The sequence below is a fragment of the Acomys minous genome, assembly GCF_964271855.1.
Source record: "Acomys minous genome assembly, chromosome: 11".
Classification (NCBI taxonomy): domain Eukaryota; kingdom Metazoa; phylum Chordata; class Mammalia; order Rodentia; family Muridae; genus Acomys; species Acomys minous.
Genome location: NC_140492.1, coordinates 116646902 through 116666365, shown reverse-complemented (window position 1 = coordinate 116666365; position 19464 = coordinate 116646902). Strand labels below are relative to the sequence as shown.

The following is a 19464-nucleotide window of genomic DNA, read 5'->3' as shown; positions in this document are numbered from 1 at the left end:
GCTCTGAGGCGTGATTCTTAAAGCTTGTCTAGTGTTAGCATTTGATAAAACAGAGCTATTGTGTTTTAGAGCCACCTGTCCTTAGTGCTGAACATTGAGCTTGGAGGGTTTTTGGTTTTTGGTTTTGTTGTTGTTTGCTTTTTTGAGGCAGGGTCTCTCTGTGTAGCCTTGGCTGTCCTGGAGTCACTTTGTAGACCAGGCTGGCCTCGAACTCACAGAGCTCCGCCTGCCTCTGCCTCCCGAGTGCTGAGCTTGGAGGTTTGCAACAATCACTTACTGGTCCGAATCTTTGTGCTTGCTCTGTTTGAGAAGCACTGCTGGACAGCAAACTCACACCCACACTGCACATTTCGCATTTTCCCAGAAGCTTGTAATGGCAGCTCTTATTATAAAAAGCAGATCACACACTTTGATATGATCCTCAGAGGACAGGGCACGGCTTTCCTATCCTCAGGAGACACTGTTAGAATTGCTTGTCTGTAAGTCAAGGCTCAAGGACTTGCATGGTCGGGGCTTGCAACGAGTGGACATACAGGGCTGGGGAGCTGGCTCAGTGGGTGAGGCATAAAGACTTGAGTTCAAATCCCTAGAACCTATGTAAAGCTGGGCACGGCAGTGTACGTCTGTGATCCCAGTGTTCCTGTGGGGAGATGGGGGAATCCCCAGAAGCTTGAGTGAGGGACAGCTAGACTGCACAACAAAAGAAACACCCTGATCTCAAAGAAAGTGAAAAGCGAAGACAGACATTTGTGGTTGTCCTCTGACCAACACACACACACACACACACACACACACACACACACACACACACTCACACACTCACACACACACTCATACACACACACATACACACACACATACACACACACATACACACACACACTCACACACTCACACACACACACACACATACAGGAACAAGGCCCCCTCCCCCCTCCGTAAATAGTAGTCCAGAAGGCATTTGCAAATCCAAAAAGCCTCTTTCCCTTTATTAATGACACGGGGGAGATGGAAGAGAACCTGTTCCTTTGGGCAGATGTGACTAACATGTATAACTTGGCAAGCAAAACCCAGACTGCATTTCTACCAAGACTTTTCCCTCAACAGGTATCGCTCTGTGCAGTGTAGAAATCCTACAGCTGTGCACAGCAGCCCTGTACTCTGTACTTGCTGCTGCTTTTTTAAAAAAATTCTGTTCTTGTTGCTTTTTTTTTTTCAAGACAGGGTCTCTCCGTGTTAGCCTTGGCGGTCCTGGAGTCGCTTTGCAGACCAGGCTGGCCTCGAACTCACAGTGATCCACCTGCCTCTGCCTCCCGAGTGCTGGGATTAAAGGTGGTGCACGACCAACACCCGGATATTCTCGTTACTTTTATCTGGACAGTCTTCCCAATCTCTCCCATGCCATCTGGACCACCTGTTCTTTCTTCTAGGCACATCTCTGGTCCTTACTACTCTCCCTACTCCTCGCCCTCAGCCATGCAACCTGCTTTCATGGCTTCCAGGTTGGCCCTTGACAGCAGGGGATGGCTAGCCTTTGTTAGCTTTGCCTCCCTCAGGCAGCTCTGCTTTGGTAACTCCATCTTATATTTTCAGAAAATTGTTCTCGCTTTAAAAATACACATTCTTTGTAACATACAAATATGTGTTTACAACAACATTTGTATTTTAGAAAGATATGCAAGAATTTACTAACCAGCTACCCCGCCTACAACTACTATATAATACCATTGCCTTTAAACAAAAACCAATCAGTTGTAATTTTTTTTCAATGTTTGGTTATATATCTTTCTAATTGGTATGTGTGTTTATACAGAAAGAGAGAACCTCTTGTTTTGTGATTATCTTTTTCTGTTAACAGGTCAGGAATAATTCTCTAAGGCCTTTTCTGTAGTATTTTTACCTTTCAATGGTTTTACAATATTGTCATAGCTCTGTTGATTGTTGTTTGTTTTTTGAGGGTTTTGTTGTTGTTGTTGTTGTTCTTTAAAGATTTGCTTATTTACCTAGGCCCCATACACATATGTAACAGATGTGCAGCTTGGTCTTCATGTGGGTCCCCTAAAATTGGGAGTAGAGGGTGTCAGTGATTCTGTTGTCTGCCTTTGGATCCTTTTTCCCTAGCTGGGCTGCCTTGTCTGGCCTCAGTGGGACAGGATATCGCTTAGTCCTGATGTGACTTGATGTGCAGGATGGGTTGGTACCCAAGGAGGGCCTCCTCTTCTCTGAGGACAAGGGGAATGGGGAAGGAGGGTGTGAGGATGGGACTGGGAGGAGAGAAGGGAGGGGTCTGGGATCAAGCTGTAAAGTGATTAAGTAAATTAATGGAAAAGAGATTTGTTTATTTATTTTGTGTGTGTGTGTATGTGTGTGTGTGTGTGTGTGTGTCTGTGTGTGTGTTGTATGCATGTGTAAATACAGGTGCCTGGAAATGGAACTCCAGTTTTCTGTAAAAGCAGTACATGTTCTTAACTACCAAGCCATCTCTCATGTAAAGCACGCTGGTCTTGAACTGGCTAAGTAGCTAAGGGTGTCCTTGAACTCCTGATCATCCAGGCTCATCTCCAAAGTACTGGGATTACAGGTTGACACCAGCACACTGGACCAAAAGGCACACTTTTGTGTTATTTTTTTGATTATTTTAACTGTTAAATATCCAAATAGTTTGATTGTGTTCTCTTTCTAGTGTGTATTATTGTTGAAATAATTTTTAGCAGGGCATGATGGCACATGCCTTTAATGCCATTATTTGAGAGGCAGAGGCATGCAGATCTTTGTGAGGTCAAGGCCAGCCTGGTCTACACAGAGAGAGTTCCAGAACAGCCAGAGCTGCACAGAGAAACTTTGTCTTGAAAAACAAAACAAACAAACAAATTGTTGCTGGAAATCAAACTCACAGCCCTGAGCATGCCAGGTAAGTGCTTTATCACTCTCTGAACCCTACTCTTCTCTCCAGTAAAGCTTGTTATGGTTATAGCAGTGAGGTGTCCACTCATTTCAACATTTCCTTAAATAAATTCTTTGAAAGGGGAATTTTCTAGGGCTAGGGAGGTGTGGAGGGCTAACACCCAAGGTAGTCATCTGACTCCATTCACGTCTGTACTGTACATGTGAACACACACACATACATACAACATGTACACATACATGCAACCTCTCTCCTCCAATAGGCTGAACTCAGGGGGGGCAGTGGGTTAACATGTCCCTCGCTGTACCCAGTGCCTAGATCAGTGCTCTGCAAATAATGGGTGCATAACGTTTGTTGAGCAGATAATAATCTGAGTAGTTGAAGTGAGCAGGTCTTGGGTGCTTGAGAAAAACCACAGCAGTGGGTCTGAATGGTGTTTCCATCGCTACCCTTGGCCTCTTCTGAACATTTGCTATTTGCTGGTAATAATCTTTTAGAATTCATTTCTCCTCAGGGATTATTTTCCTATATTATAGTAAAAAACAAAGTGTGTATTATAGGGAGATTATGGGCTTATAGATTGAATCATCAGGGGCAGGGGCAAAGGTGAGGTACTGCGTGCGGTATTTCAGAAAACGGTGTTCTCTAGATACAATGCCTGGCCTTCCCCAGCTAGGGCAGCTTTTGAGCTGAGTTTCATGGTTTACGCTCCAATGAAGTGTGTGAAGGGGATTATAAAACACCAAAGCAAACAGGGAAGCATTCAGGGCTAATCACAGGGACGAAGTTTGAACCTAGAGCAGTAAGAAGGGAATTTCCCTCGTGCCGGAATTCCTGGTTAACACTAGGGTTGCCTGACCGGCAGGAATACTTTATGTCGTTGCTGTTTTTAGCATTCATGTTTTCCAGATCCCCGGATAATCTGAATTCATCTCGATGTCACCATGCTCTATTTTATTACAACACCGGGGTACTGGAGTCAAGCGTCTTGCATCGAGTCAGTCAACAAGCCTGGAAGCAGAGGGCACAAGGATACTAACAGCTAGTAGAAAGAAAAGCAAATTAGGAGTGAGCGGTTGTTAAAATACCTTGTAGACTCTAACTAAAATCAGGAAAGGACTGAGGCACAGTCTGGAACGGGCAGTGCTTGTATGAACTTAATACAGCTAGCCTGGTGTACACGGCAGTGAATTAGTGTTTGCCATCAGGGAAGGAGGCTGGCCCTTCAGTGACTGGTTTTGAAACAGCAGGTGCCTGAGTACACAAGGACAAAGTAGAAGCATTATTTTCTCTTTTTTTGTTTGTTTGTTTGTTTTTCAAGACAAGGTTTCTCTGTGTAGCTTTAGCTGTCCTGGACTCGCTTTGTAGACCAGGCTGGCCTCGGATGCACAGCGACCCACCTGCCTCTGCCTCCCGAGTGCTGGGATCACAGTAATGCGCCACTGCGCCTGGCAGAAGCATTAAATTCTAATGTATGACATATTTTTAAAAGTATGGATTTAAAAAGAAAAAAGTCGTAGAACAGGGAAATTCTTTTCACATGAAATAAGATTCAGAAGCTATGGAGGAGACAAAATGTTTTACCACTCAAGGGTGTGGGGAGATGGGGTCAGTGGTTAAGAGTGATTGCCGCTCTTGCAAAGGACCTGGGTTCAGTTCCCGGAATCCACTGACCCGGCTCAGCATCTGTAACTCTAGGCTCAGAAGGTTCAATGCCCTCTCCTTGCCTCCTCAGGCACCACACACATATGTGGTGCATATACATGCAGGCAAACACTCACACACATTAAATAAACATTTAAAAAATGACACCTCAAAAATACCAAATCTCAAAGTGTTAGGGCTCCATTTCCCCAAAGTGAAGGCGGCCCTCCAAGCCACCTCAGAAGCTGTGTCTGCTGCCCTGCTGCCTTCAAGCCATAGAACCCAGGATGGCCCTGCTCTGTGGCAGGTCTCAGAAACCAGACCCTTCCCCAAGGCCAGCCACGATACTGATACTTGAAATCCCTGCCCCTCCCCACTTTTTATATTTGATCCTGCCAGACCCTCCATCCCAGAGAGGTCAGGAAGAATCCGAGCAGTGTCCTTGCTAGAGTGTGTGTGGGGCAGTCAGCACTAGACCTCACTCCTCTATGACTGTGCTGTTTTGAACCTAGGCATAGAAATGAATTGTTTGGGCTGGAGAGATGGCTCAGAGGTTAAGAGCACTGACTGCTCTTCCAGAGGTCCTGAGTTGAATTCCCAGCAACCACACGGTGGCTCACAACCATCTATAATGTGATCTAATGTCCTCTTCTGGTGTGCAGGTGTACATGCAGGCAGAGCATTGTAGACTTAATAATAAATAACTAAATCTTTAAAAAAAGAAATGAATTGTTTAGACAGTGTCTGATGACTTTGGTGTGGATATTGTTCTGCGTCTGAAACTGTGTCACAGTTAGTGTGTTTGTCTTGCTGAGCCATCTCTTGCTATGGAGTGTTGGCCTGGACCATGATAAACAGGAAAACCTTACACTCCTTCCCACTCCTACACGGAACAGACAAAAATCTTAGACCGAAGGCAAAAGAGTGTAGCTGTGTAAGCACACCTTGTATGTCCACATGGAAGAAGTGAATGACTCAAAAGAAAAATTGGCTACACATATAAGCAGGCAATTCATAAATAATATGGTGTCCTAGGTGGTTTTGGATATCGACTTGAGAAAAGCTAGAGCCATCAGAGGGGAGGAGTCTCACTTGAGGAAATAATGCCTCCATGAGATCCAGCTGTGAGGCATTTTCTCGGTTAGCAATCCATGAGGGAGGCCCAGCCCATTGAGAGTGGTGCCATGCCTGGGCTGTTGGCCCTGGGATCTAAAAGAAAACAGGCTGAGCAAGCCAGGGGAAGCAAGCCAGTAAGCGGTGCTCTTGCACAGCCTCTGCCTCAGCTCCTGCCTCCAGGTTCCTGCCCTGTTTGAGTTAAGTGTAAGCCAAATAAAGCCTTTTCTCTTCAACTTTCTTTGACAAAGGGCTTGTGAATACTTTTGAGTCAAGCATAGTGGTACTTGTAATCCTTGAGCGCCCGCGCGTGCACACAAACACACACACACACACACACACACACACACACACACACACACACACACTCCTCTCCTAGGGCTATTCCTGATGATTTTAGTCCAGTGAGACTAGGGATGGATTTTTATAACACAGAACTATAAAATATAATCCCAGCAAAGAAAGTTCCAGGACAGCCAGGACTATTATACAGAGAAACCCTGTCTCAAAAAACAAAAACAACAACAACAAAACAAAGAACTATAAAATAATACATTTGTCTTCCTTAGAACCACCATTCAAGCCAATAATTAATGGGACAAAGTCTATGTGGCGCATGCTGGCCTCACACTTGTAGAAGTCTTCATTTTTGTTTTTGTTTTTTCGAGACAGGGTTTCTGTGTAGCCTTGGCTGTCCTGGACTCACTATGTAGAGTAGAAATCTTCTTGCCTCAGTTTCTCGACTACGGGAACCACAGGCATGCCCCATACCTGTGTGTGGCTATTACAGAAGCTGAGGAAAAGTAGCATAGGCAGTAATATGCACACTCGCAGCCTCTAACCTCCAGGCCGATTCAATATGCTTTCTTCTCAGCCTGCTGCCATTTTACCCTTTCAGGATCTCAGGGTTAATTCTCCTCAAGCTCACTTGACCTGCCACAATAAGAAGGAAGCAGAGAGCTTGCCCAGTGACACACTTTGAATGTCACAACCTAGGCACGGAAGGATGCTTTGCTGAACAGTTGGCCTGCAGCCCAAGCTACCTTCTGTGGAGGCTTGGATTGCACAAAAGCAGCCTGCGCCTGTCAGGCTAGGGGTTAAGGAAACACTAGAGTTCCCTGTTTGTAGATGAACCAGGCTCAACACTGAGACTATTGTGGGTAGGGGAAAAAAAACCAAAAAACAAATAAGCAAACCCAACCACAAAAACCAGGCAATTAGCTGTAAAATCCAGGCAGAGTGAACCATAGTGTTTACACAGGACTCAGTACAAATGGAGCCTCTGTACACACAAGGGGCTTTTACGGTCATGAGTAAGTACTCTCCCAACGTCATGGAGGTATGCTGCACACACACACACACACACACACACACACACACACACACATACAGACACACACACACAGACACACACACACAGACACACACACACACACAGACACACACACACACACACAGACACACACACACACACACAGACACACACACACACAGACACAGACACACAGACAGACACACACAGACACACACACACACACACACATACATGTTTTGTTATACAGCAACTATCCTGCTCTTTAGCCTTCATTTAACATTAACCAAGTGAAGTCTACTGTTTGTGCTTGAAACTCTCCTCCCCTGCCCCCTACCTCCGCTGCCCCCCACTCTGACTTGGGAATACAAGCAGGACTCAGACCAGGTCAAATGAACATGAGTAAAAGTTTGTGACTCAGAGGAGGGCTTTTTTTGGACATCTGCGCTGAGATCCATCTGCCACCCTCCTCCTGTTATGTAACTCTGGGGTTTTCGGCCGGGCTGCCAGCGTTAACAGTGTTGCGAGGCACATAACTCAGGGCCTTGCAAAGTGAAGTATAAAAGGTTTTATCGGTCTTTCCATCATTATCATTATTCCTGAAGAGTCAAGGAAACCCAAGGGAGGTGAATGGTGGTGGCACAGCCTTTAATCCCAGCTGGGATTAATCTGGCTGGGCAGAGGCAGGAGCATCTCTGTGAGCTCGAGGTCAGCCTGGTTTACAGAGGGAGTTCCAAGACAGCCAGGACTACACAGGAAATCTTGTCTCGAAAAACCCAAAACAAAACAGAAAAATGAAAACCAAGAAAAGAAAAGAGAGAAAGGAAAGAAGGAAGGAAGGAAGGAAGGAAGGAAGAAACAGAGATCAGGGGATACTGATGACAATGCCTTAGAATTATTCAAAGCACAAATTAACTGTGGAGGTTAGTTATCAAAAGGAATCTCTCTTTTGGAAGAACGCTGTCATAATTCATTACTCACTTGCAGTGGTTTCCATGGTGATTTTAGAAACAAGTGTCAAGTTTGCAATAAGAACTGCCAAGCCAGCGTTCTGTTGCCTAAACTCTGTCCTGGGGCCTCAAATAAGTCCATGCATAGTTCTTCCTTTTGTGTGAGGAAACAGCAATACCTCCAACAGAAAGGTATGAAAGTCTATAACTCTTTCAAGTTTTATCTTGAAATTTGGCCTGGAACTATGTAGATGAGGCTGGCCTTGAACTCACAGAGATCCATCTGCCTCCCAAGTGCTGGGATTAAAGGCACATGCCCACTCTAGCCAGTCTTCAAGTTTTATCTTTTGTATGTGAAAATAAATCACCATAATAAAGGAATTGCTCAGGTCCATGAAATTGCCATGGGCTTGGGGCACCCTGGTGTATGGCTAGAGTCTGGCTAAATAGTATGTCAAATAGGAGAGAGGGCTGTGTGTGTACAACTGAGGCACTGAGCCCGATGGGGGAGCAGCAGAATTTCAAAGCTATCTGCCCGCCAGGACAAATAGCACTAGTGTCTGAGTTTGGGGAGTCAGGTGATGGTGTCAGGCCAAACATCCACAGTCTCAAATCTGCTCTTACGGTAGAGGATGTGTCACAGACATGAGATTAAGTGATAGAGGCTGTGCTTGACAAAGTTCCAGAGACCTCCAACTGTCCAGCATGATCTCCAGACATCCAGAACAGCTGTTGAGGCTCTTCTTGACAAAGTGCCAAAGATCTTAAATATTATGTGTGGTCCAGGTGTAATTTTGTCTAGAAATCTGCCTTTTCTCCTAAAACTGTCTTTTTCTCTTTATTTCTCAGCCCTAAGGAAATTCATACAGGGGAAACTTTTTTTTCCCACAGGGAATGTTGAAACAAAGCATCTGGCCAAAGGCTTGAGACAGTGATAGAGTTTTTTGCTGTGACTGTGAGCACCCAAGAAGAAATTGCATGAAAGAAACTTGAGACCTTGACATAACAGTACCTGGCTAGAAACTTTTCTTTAAAATCTGCTTTGAGAGCACTGGAAGGTGGTCTTGGAATGTCATGCTTTACAGATATTTTACAATAAAGGACCTGTTGGTAGTTAGCCTAGGCTTGGATAGCACACCTGTTGGTTTGGGACTGGGGTCAAGGTTTTGTTGTTGTTGTTGTTGTTGTTGCTGCTGCTCTTGTTGTTTTGGTGTTTTTGTTTTTAATTAGAGAACATTTAGCTCAAGCTATGTCCCTATGACAATCATGTAAACACCATGGCTTTGGCCCAGGGAAATTTATGATTAAACTTTCCTGAGTATTGTTTAAGAAATAATAATCAGGTTATGCTGACCACTGCTTGGAAATTGATTTGATTTTTGCTGTATCCTTTATTGTAGGTTATACAGAACTTTTTGTATTTCCTTGTTAGACTGTTCCTTTGCTTTGTTGATTCTTGAATGCCCTATTGATGGTAAAAGATGAGAAAAAGAATGGTGCAATGAAAAAGTTGAACTTTAATAAAATACTGGGTTGGCCCAAGGAGACCAGCAAACAAGTAACAGACATGAGAGAGTGAGCCAGAGTGAAACGGAGAACAGCAAACAAGAAGAGAGATAGAAAGACAGATGAGTGACAGTGAACAAGGAGTCAGACAGACAGCAAGAAAGACAGAGACAGAGACAGAGAGACAGAAAATAAAATTATCCTGAGCTTTAACACCTTCAGCTTGAAAACAAACAAACAAACAAACAAACAACCTTTCAGCTTGTACCGCATATGCCTGAGTCTCTGTTCTTCAGCCTCTCCTCATCAACTACATCCTCTAGGTAGCTGTTCAGCGAACAGCTGGTTTCCCCTCGCCAGCTGTTCACCGCCTGCTCATCTCTCCCCACCGCGGATGGATTCACCTCTCTTCTCTCCTCTTCGCTGTTCCCGGAGTTGGTCTGCGGGAGCAGCGGAGAAGGAAATGCCCTTACTGAATGTAAAAGCATACTTGCTTATTGTAAGGCATGATACAGGTAGAGACTCCTCATGACCCTCAAGGCCTGCCAACCCAGAGATGACCACCGCTGCCAGTCACTTCATTTGTTTAATCATAACTTCCTACACACATACTCACATGCACGGCAGCTCTGCAAAAATGATGTCACACTGCTCTACTGATTGTCTTAATTTTTTTGTTTTTGTTTTTCAAGAGACAGGGTTTCTCTGTGTAGCCCTGGCTGTCCTGGACTCGCTTTGTAGACCAGGTTGGCCTCAAATTCACAGAGATCCACCTGCCTCTGCCTCCCGAGTGCTGGGATTAAAGGCGTATGCCACCATGCCTGGCCTAATTTTTCTATTTTTAAATGTGTTAAGACAGATGTTTTTGGATTTAGATAGCTAGGCATTTTATTTCAAGGTCTGCCCACTAATTTAGGTCAGTGATCGTTTAGTCAAAGACTGGTAGGTAGGTTCCTGTTTGGCTTTCGCCTTCTTGGGTCACCAACTGCCACCCACCCCTTTCCTCTGTGCTTACATGTTTAGCTCTTAGAATGACTTCCTAGAATAGGAATTTCTGGGTAAAGTGGCTTGTACTTTTAAACACAGTAGCAGGCTTCCTCTGGCAATGAAAGGGAGGCTTCTACAGCTCCCATATTTAGTGAGAATTACTAATCTTTTAGAAGACTGCTAGGAAAGATTAAAAAGCTACCTTTTAATTTTGTTTTGTGTTTGCTTGTTTGTTTTTCTAAGACAGGGTTACTCTGTGTAGCCTTGGCTGTCCTGGACTCACTTTGTAGACCAGGATGGTCTTGAACTCACAGAGATCCTTCTGCCTCTGCCTCCCGAGTGATGAGATTAAAGGCGCGTGCCACCATGCCTACCCTAATTTTTCTATTTTTAACTAACTATATGGAACATCTTGGTTTTTCCCTTTTAATGATTATTTCCATGACATAATACCCTTCTTGGCGTAATTGAGAGGTAAAAAGTATCCCAGCTACACTGGTTTCTACATTTATTCAGAGCTACATTCACGTCCACCTCTTCCTGTGTTTGCAGACTCCATCATAACTAAGATCAGTGTGTGCTCCATTATGGGACAGATCACACACAGGGGAAGCACGAGTTAATAACTTCTGCCTGCCCTATATTCATGTACAGACCTCTAGGAAAGGCACGACATACACAAAGCAAAGAACACACCTGCCAGTGGAGCACACACAGTGGCTTTCCGTTCTGTGCGTTTCCTGCGATACCAAGTTGTACCCCACAGGGGAGAACCCCCCCCCCACAGTTCTCCAGTGGTTGCTAGCTGAACCCCACAGCCAGGTCTTTAAACCAGTCATCAGTGAGATAGACCCTAGCACCAACCACTAAGTCATCAGTGAGATAGACCCTAGCACCAAGCACTAAGTCATCAGTGAGATAGACCCTAGCACCAACCACTAAGTCATCAGTGAGATAGACCCTAGTACCAACCATTAAGTCATCAGTGAGATAGAGCCTAGCACCAACCACTAAGTCATCAGTGAGATAGACCCTAGCACCAAGCACTAAGTCATCAGTGAGATAGAGCCTAGCACCAACCACTAAGTCATCAGTGAGATAGACCCTAGCACCAAGCACTAAGTCATCAGTGAGATAGAGCCTAGCACCAACCACTAAGTCATCAGTGAGATAGACCCTAGCACCAACCACTAAGTCATCAGTGAGATAGAGCCTAGCACCAACCACTAAGTCATCAGTGAGATAGAGCCCAGCACCAACCACCAAGTCATCAGTGAGAAAGACCCTAGCACCAACCACTAAGTCATCAGTGAGATAGACCCTAGCACCAAGCACTAAGTCATCAGTGAGATAGACCCTAGCACCAACCACTAAGTCATCAGTGAGATGATAGACCCTAGCACCAACCACTAAGTCATCAGTGAGATAGACCCTAGCACCAACCACTAGGTCATCAGTGAGATAGACCCTAGCACCAAGCACTAAGTCATCAGTGAGATAGACCCTAGCACCAACCACTAAGTCATCAGTGAGATAGAACCTAGCACCAACCACTAAGTCATCAGTGAGATAGAGCCCAGCACCAACCACTAAGTCATCAGTGAGATAGAGCCTAGCACCAACAATTAAGTCATCAGTGAGATAGAGCCTAGCACCAACCACTAAGTCATCAGTGAGAGAGACCCTAGCACCAACCACTAAGTCATCAGTGAGATAGAGCCTAGCACCATCCACTAAGTCATCAGTGAGATAGACCCTAGCACCAAGCACTAAGTCATCAGTGAGATAGACCCTAGCACCAACCACTAAGTCATCAGTGAGATAGACCCTAGCACCAACCACTAAGTCATCAGTGAGATGATAGACCCTAGCACCAACCACTAAGTCATCAGTGAGATAGACCCTAGCACCAACCACTAAGTCATCAGTGAGATAGAGCCCAGCACCAACCACTAAGTCATCAGTGAGATAGACCCTAGCACCAAGCACTAAGTCATCAGTGAGATAGACCCTAGCACCAACCACTAAGTCATCAGTGAGATAGACCTTAGCACCAACCACTAAGTCATCAGTGAGATAGACCCTAGCACCAAGCACTAAGTCATCAGTGAGATAGAGCCTAGCACCAACCACTAAGTCATCAGTGAGATAGACCTTAGCACCAACCACTAAGTCATCAGTGAGATAGACCCTAGCACCAAGCACTAAGTCATCAGTGAGATAGAGCCTAGCACCAACCACTAAGTCATCAGTGAGATAGACCCTAGCACCAACCACTAAGTCATCAGTGAGATAGACCCTAGCACCAACCACCAAGTTGGAAGACATTGTTGATTTCTAACTAGCGGGCAGATGCTTATAGTAATTTTTGCATCTTATCACCTTGTTATAGCTGTAATTACATTAAATACGGGTAGGCTGGCAAATTCACCTTTGAGAGAGAATTTACTATGCACCACGACGTACATCATTGTTCACACTTAAAAGCCATCACACTAAGGCACAGCAGAGTCATAGCTAAAGGATTTTTACAGAACTTCATACCTAGAGGTTTGCGTATCACCCACTTTATCATCATAGTGTTTGCTTAGTTGCCATAAAACTGTGCAAGGTGCCAGTGGATACTATAGCTCTGATATATCATAAATGAGACCTTATATATTCAGGTTATACACATGTGAATAATAGGAAATAAAGTTATTTCATTTATAATAGGATATAAAAGGCATAAGGCACTAACATTGTTCTTTACATTTGTGTAAAAGTGTGATCAGCTATCACTAGGCTTGACTAATTTGAAGGGAGGGCACAGGACTGAATGACCATGGTCATCATTTTATAGTTTTAGGGGACAAAGTCCATCAACTGAAACTCCCACTATAAAAAATAAATATATCCAAGCCAGGTATGACTTTGCAAGCTTACTATTCCAGCACTCAGAGGCCAACGTAGGATTAATTGCTATTCTAGTCCAGTCTGGGCTGGGCTACATAGGGGTCGTGTCTCTGCGAGGTGTGTGTGTGTGTGTGCCCATGCGTGAGTGTTCAGTATATCCTCTCACAAATGTACGTGGGCCTGGAAAAGACACCCTAGGCTTTTGGACTTGGAGAACACAGACCATTGAAGTTGGGTATCTCTGTGTCCTGTATGGCCTGCTCTCTTCTCTAGTTGTGCTGTGGGTCAGAGTCTGCACCGGGTCCTCTCTGAAGGCTGACCTGGTACCAGTTGGCAAGACCAGGGGGGTGAGTGGCTAGTGCAGTGGCTGCGCTCTCCTGAAGTCAGCGGGGATAAGCTGCGGGGCTAGCACAGTTAAGAGCAGCCTGGGAGGATGGCTCGGTGAAGAGAGAAACACTAGCAAAGGCGAAGATGTGACCAGGATGGAGAAGACACACAGGCCAACAAGATATAACTCAACCTCCAAATGCAAGGTGGCGCTGATACTCTTCTTCTGTTGGAGGGCAGGTGGCTGCTGGTTGTTGATGACAGACTAGAGGTCACAGCCACAACACTCACTTAAAGGGACGTTAAAAGGGTACAACTATGATAAGCCAGCCCAAAACTTTGGTTTTTATTTAAGGAAGAAATGGTCTACATGCATTTTCATTCTAACTAAAGAAAGTTAGGTGACCCCCAAAGTGCCAAGGTGACATTCTTAAACAAAGTCTCTCTCTCTCTCTCTCTCTCTCTCTCTCTCTCTCTCTCTCTCTCTCTCTCTCTCTCTCTCTCTCTCTGCTGTTGTTTTAAGACAAGGTCTCTTTATAATAGTCCTGGCTGACCTAGAGCTTGCTATGTAAACCAAGAAGGCTTCTATTTGAATGATGTTCTTATGGTTCATATGAAGACAGAGGGAAAAAAAATACAAAGGGTTTTACAACTTTAAAAAAATCATGTAAGATATAGACTTTATTTCCATGGATTTAAGCCAGATTCAACTCACTCTCACCCCACCCTCCCCCACCCCCACCAAGAGAGGGTTTTTGGGTGGTCCTGGAACTTGCTCTGTAGACCAGCTTGGGCTTGAACTTGGAGATCCGCCTCCCTCCGCCTCTTGAGTGGTAGGATTAAAGGCAGGTGTGCATCACCTTCACCTGGCTGAGACAGCTGTTTAGAAATAAATCTAAGGAAACTTATTCCTTATATACTATGCACTATCACACCAGCCAAATTGACAATGACCTATGGAAGATAATAGGCTATAAGATCAGGCTGTATAACGTAACAGATAGCAGCTTATTTAATTTAACAATAAGAAAGACACTCTCCAAAGATTACGAACCTTTCCAACAGTGCCCAGAACTGTTACATAAAGCCAGAGGTTTGGTCTGGATATAACATCATGTTCTGAGTCATCTACTTTTCCTCAGAGAACAAGGCACACAACTCTAGGGTCACAAACAAACAAACAAAAAACCAAAACAACAACAACAACAACAAAAAATATATATATATGGTCATCTCAGACATCAATACGCATTCCATATTTTGGAGACATCATTTGTCGGGTCCCTGTTAAGTACATAAGGAGTGAACACATGTGTGGTAAGAACAACGTGCTTATTACATAAAGCCAGTGGGGCAAAGGTGGCGTTTTCCCAAGTGGGCATATCCACAGGCCGTGGCGAATCCCATCTCGAATGTGGTGTGAGGTCCAGGAAATAAATAACATCCACGGAAGGAAGCTCCAGGAGTCCCTGAGCTTGAGCAGGTGTGTCACGAGCTTCACGCACAGAACTGTGATGGGTATCACCGTGGAACAGTGGAGGAAAGGCCTTCTGGGAAGAGTCAGAGCAGCCTGAGGGGAGAAGCAGCAGCTAGCATCACTTCCTTCTCTGTGAGATCGCACAAGCTGCTTCCCGTTATTTTAACACATCCAGTGTCAACAGGAAATGCCAGGAAACACAACACTGCGGACGCACTGAACGCAGGGTTTTCCAAGCCAGCGGTTCTCTTTTCACTCCCTACTCTATAGTGAGTTTTTAACTTCTAAAAATAAGTGAAGATGATGAAAGTATGACCAGCATGTCCTTTGCATTAACAATAAAATGAAGGTCTAGGGAATGTGCTATTGATTTTACAAGTTTCCCAGTTTTTGCCTTAAAAGCCACAAACATAATTTATACCCTAAGCATGGGATTTGTATAATTGAGGTTTAAATAATATTTAAAATTTAAAAAATTTCTATTATTTATGTTTATATACCTTTACTTGCTGAGCCACCTTAAACAGCCCTATTTTAAAGTTGTTCCCCCTGAGATTGTGTTAAAGCTCCTTTCTGTGTGCTTGTGTGTGGGTATGTGTACAAGTGTGCAGCTGGCCTTGAGCCTGTAGCTTGAGTTCCAGGCAGTTGTGAGCCATCTCTCCAGCCCTATTTTAAAGTTGATAAACAGTGTCTGTACATGTCTAGGAAGTACAGTGTGACATTTCCTGTGTGTGTGTAATGTGTGGTGGTCGTATTTATTACAGTAAGTGGCATGCTCCTCACTTAACAGTTAACATTCTTCGTGTGTGTTGAAAATACAACTCCTCTTCACCAGCTGCTCCGAGACAGATGTTGTCGACTGCAGTGCTACAGACGTACAAAGTGTTTCTTTCTGTCCAGCCTCACCCCTGCATCCTCGGCCTCACCCCTGCATCCTCGGCCTCACCCCTGCATCCTCGGCCTCACCCCTGCATCCTTGGCCTCACCCCTGCATCCTCGGCCTCACCCCTGCATCCTCGGCCTCACCCCTGCATCCTCGGCCTCACCCCTGCATCCTCGGCCTCACCCCTGCATCCTCGGCCTCACCCCTGCATCCTCGGCCTCAAGAACTTCTTGAGACATCTAAGAGTATACACACATGCATACAATAAAATATTCTTTCATTAATGCAGGGGGGAAAGGAGAATTTTTTTTTATTAAAACCATTTCATGCCGGGCGTGGTGGCGCACGCCTGTAATCCCAGCACTCGGGAGGCAGAGGCAGGCAGATCGCTGTGAGTTCGAGGCCAGCCTGGTCTACAAAGTGAGTCCAGGACAGCCAGGGCTACACAGAGAGACGCTGTCTTGAAAAAAACAAAACAATACTGTTTCATAACGGCCACGAAAAGTTTCAGGATTTACTATTTCAGAATTTGAAAGATCAGTTTGTTGTTATTTAAATTCTTATCCCCTTGCCAAAGCTGAGGGTTAGGATCTTAACCTTCACTTAAGGGGGGAAAAAAACCCTAAAGTTGTCTTGAATCATCAACTATTTCTCAGAAAACCCTGATACAGCTTTTGTATCTGACAAAAGGAAGAAGTAACACTTTCTCCACCAATCGCGGGGATTTATGGCACACCTGCCAGCTGGGCCAGGTAATGTCCCAGCCAGCAGCTAGTAAGGCAAGAGCCTCCTTCTCTGAAATGTCTGTAAATCATATACAAATAAAAGGCAGGCAGATCTTTTGATACCTTAGAGAATATAATATTTAGGAACTATTAACTGAAGTAGTATTTTAAGTTTAATTTAAATTCACAAGGCTTGGCACCCCAAAACTGAACGCCTGAATGCCTCAATCTGATTTTCGGTTTCTCCACCAGAGACTACTGTAGCCCGTCTGTTGAAATGCATATTTTCGGCCCCAAGTGAGACTGGAGGAATTACGCTGCTTACGTCGTTCCCCAGGAATGAGAAAAATCATAAAAACGTTCAATTAATGGCACATATGGGAGATACACACTGCCCGGAAGACGGAGGGTGAGAAGAGAAACATTAAGTGTGGCCGGGAAGAGCACTGACCCGGGAAGAGCACTGACCCAGGAAGACTAGGAACAAAACCCGTTCATTTTCGCCAGTTTGCTCTACGAGCCAGCGCCGACCTTCTCAGCACTGTATTGGGACTCCTATTTTAAAGTTCAGCATTTTCTCTAGAACATGGTGGCTAAAAGGATCAGCATGGCAGAACTAAATACATTAAAGCCAGAAGTGTTAACCACATCCATGCCTTACCTTTAAAGATAGGGATCTGGCTAGGAAAAAATGGTCGATATCAATTACGGAGGCTAAAAATCCAGCTAAAAGAACTTCCCCAAAGTCGGTTTTCTTCTTGATTCCAATGGCGACTGCCCATGACCACATGCCAATCACGCCGTGCACTATGTTATCCGACAGGGCACGGAGCCAGTCATGTTGCTGAATTACGGAAAACTGAAGAAGTCTGTCGGCCACTAGGCAAAAGATGCCCAGGCCAAAGCTGGAAATGAGAGATTCCGTGCTGCAGCACTGTGGTAAAGCATGGATCTTTTCAACTTCGGACGCCATCGTAACTTGTGTCAGTATACAGAAAAGGCCGTCGGGAGCCAACAAGAGATTCTTGTTTTCATCCCCCAGTATCCTAAAGTAGAAACCAAGGAAAAATATTAGTGAAGGTTATGGGCCATTGTATAATATTTAAACAACATCAGCAAGCATTATGTAACCAAACTGGAAAAAAAGTAACATCCCTTACATGGTGTACGATATGCTGCATGGCCAAAAATATTAAGTCAGTTTTTTTTTTTTTCAGGAAAACCCGCTTATGTGGTACCAATGAGTATTTCAGAAAGCCAATTGAATGTTTTTTGGTGTGTCTGTGTGTGTATGTGTGTGTGTGTGTCTGTGCCTTTTTTCTTTTGTTTGTTTGTTTTGTTTTTGTTTTGTTTTTTCCGAGACAGGGCTTCTCTGTGTAGCCTTGGCTGTCCTGGAACTTTCTTTGTAGACCAGGCTGGCCTCGAACTCACAGAGACCCACCAGCCTCTGCCTCCCTGAGCGCTGGGGTTGCAGGCCTGTGTCCCTGTGCCCGAATCTATTGAATCCTATTTAATCCTGCTAGGCATTTAGATAACTTGGTCAGAGTGTATACGAAATGACAGTGGGTATCCACCGTGTCTGTACACCCAACAACTGCTTCCATGCTTTTGAGAAACAAATGTCTCCTTTCAGGTCAGGAGCGATGGCTTCAGTGGCTGATGGCACTTTTGTTGTCCTTTTAGAGCACCTGAGTCACACTCACACCTGCCTGTGAGTCCTGTTCTAGGGGACCTGATACTATTTTTCTGTCTTCTAGGGACAACTGCACACACATGGTGCATGTACATACACATGGCATGTCCGTATACAAATAAAATAAATACCTAAGTCTTACAAAAAAAAAACCCCGTATCTTCCCTTTGAGAAAACCACTTGTCCCCAACAGTTCTAAACTCCAGAGCTATCCATTTAGAGTTCCCTGCCTCCCTAGCAGTCCTGTCCACTGTAGTGAGGAAGGGTCACTCAAACTGAAGCCACCCACCTCCCTTTCCTAAGTAAACCCGATGTGGAATGTTCCACTTTTTCTTGGAGGCCACAGGCTCCAAGACACAAAAGGGCTGGGGACAAGAAAGACCTAGAGAAGCTATTATCCCAGTGTTCTGCAGTCAGGGACAGGTGGGCCCTTATGAGCTCTGGGCCAGCCTGGTCCACATAGAGAGACCCCGTCTTTTAAAAAAAAAAGCCCCAAAGAGAGATACAAAGACAAAAAGCTGATAATGATGACGTCAAATGCTTGGCTCCAGTGTCCAAGGTTCAACGATGCCCTAGTTTCTAGAGCTCACCTTCACTTCTAAGAGCTACTCTGACATCTCTCCAACAAACCCCCCTTTTATCAATTGCCTGAAATAACAACAAACCCCTGAAACTTTAGCTTATATGAAAAGGCAAGCATAATTCTGTACTGAATTCTAACCTGCCACGCCTACTGAAATAAATAATTTGTCCATTTCTCAAACATTTCAATACTGTCACATCTGATTTTTTTTTTTTTGAGACAGGGTCTCTCTGTGTAGCCCTGGCTGTCCAGGACTCGCTTTGTAGACCAGGCTGGCCTCGAACTCACAGCGATCTGCCTGCCTCTGTCTCCTGAGTGCTGGGACTAAAGGCGAGCGCCACCATCCCTGGCTTCACATCTGATTTTTAAAATGTTTATTTGTGTATTTGCCTGCATCCTGACTGTGCACCACAAGTAGTGCTTGCAGAGGCCAGAAAATGGCAGGGGATGCGTGGGACTGAGTC

General features: G+C 44.8%; 2 protein-coding genes across 2 annotated transcripts in view; both read right to left on the bottom strand.

Annotated features, from left to right (window-relative positions):
• Window positions 1–17520, bottom strand: part of CCL28 (C-C motif chemokine ligand 28) — a 46512-nt gene extending 28992 nt beyond the window's left edge. Inside the window, exon 1 of the mRNA XM_084800702.1 lies at window positions 17386–17520. The gene's annotated coding sequence lies outside the window, so the exon portion shown is untranslated. The remainder of the gene's footprint in view (window positions 1–17385) is intronic.
• TMEM267 (transmembrane protein 267) lies at window positions 13663–17865 on the bottom strand. The gene is made up of 2 exons (XM_084800700.1): window positions 17386–17865; window positions 13663–15209 (listed from the first exon to the last, which is right to left on the bottom strand). The coding sequence occupies exons 1-2, from the start codon at window positions 17695–17697 to the stop codon at window positions 14874–14876; spliced, it is 648 nt and encodes a 215-aa protein (XP_084656826.1). The 5' UTR covers window positions 17698–17865; the 3' UTR covers window positions 13663–14873.
• Between the last annotated feature and the right edge of the window lie 1599 nt (window positions 17866–19464).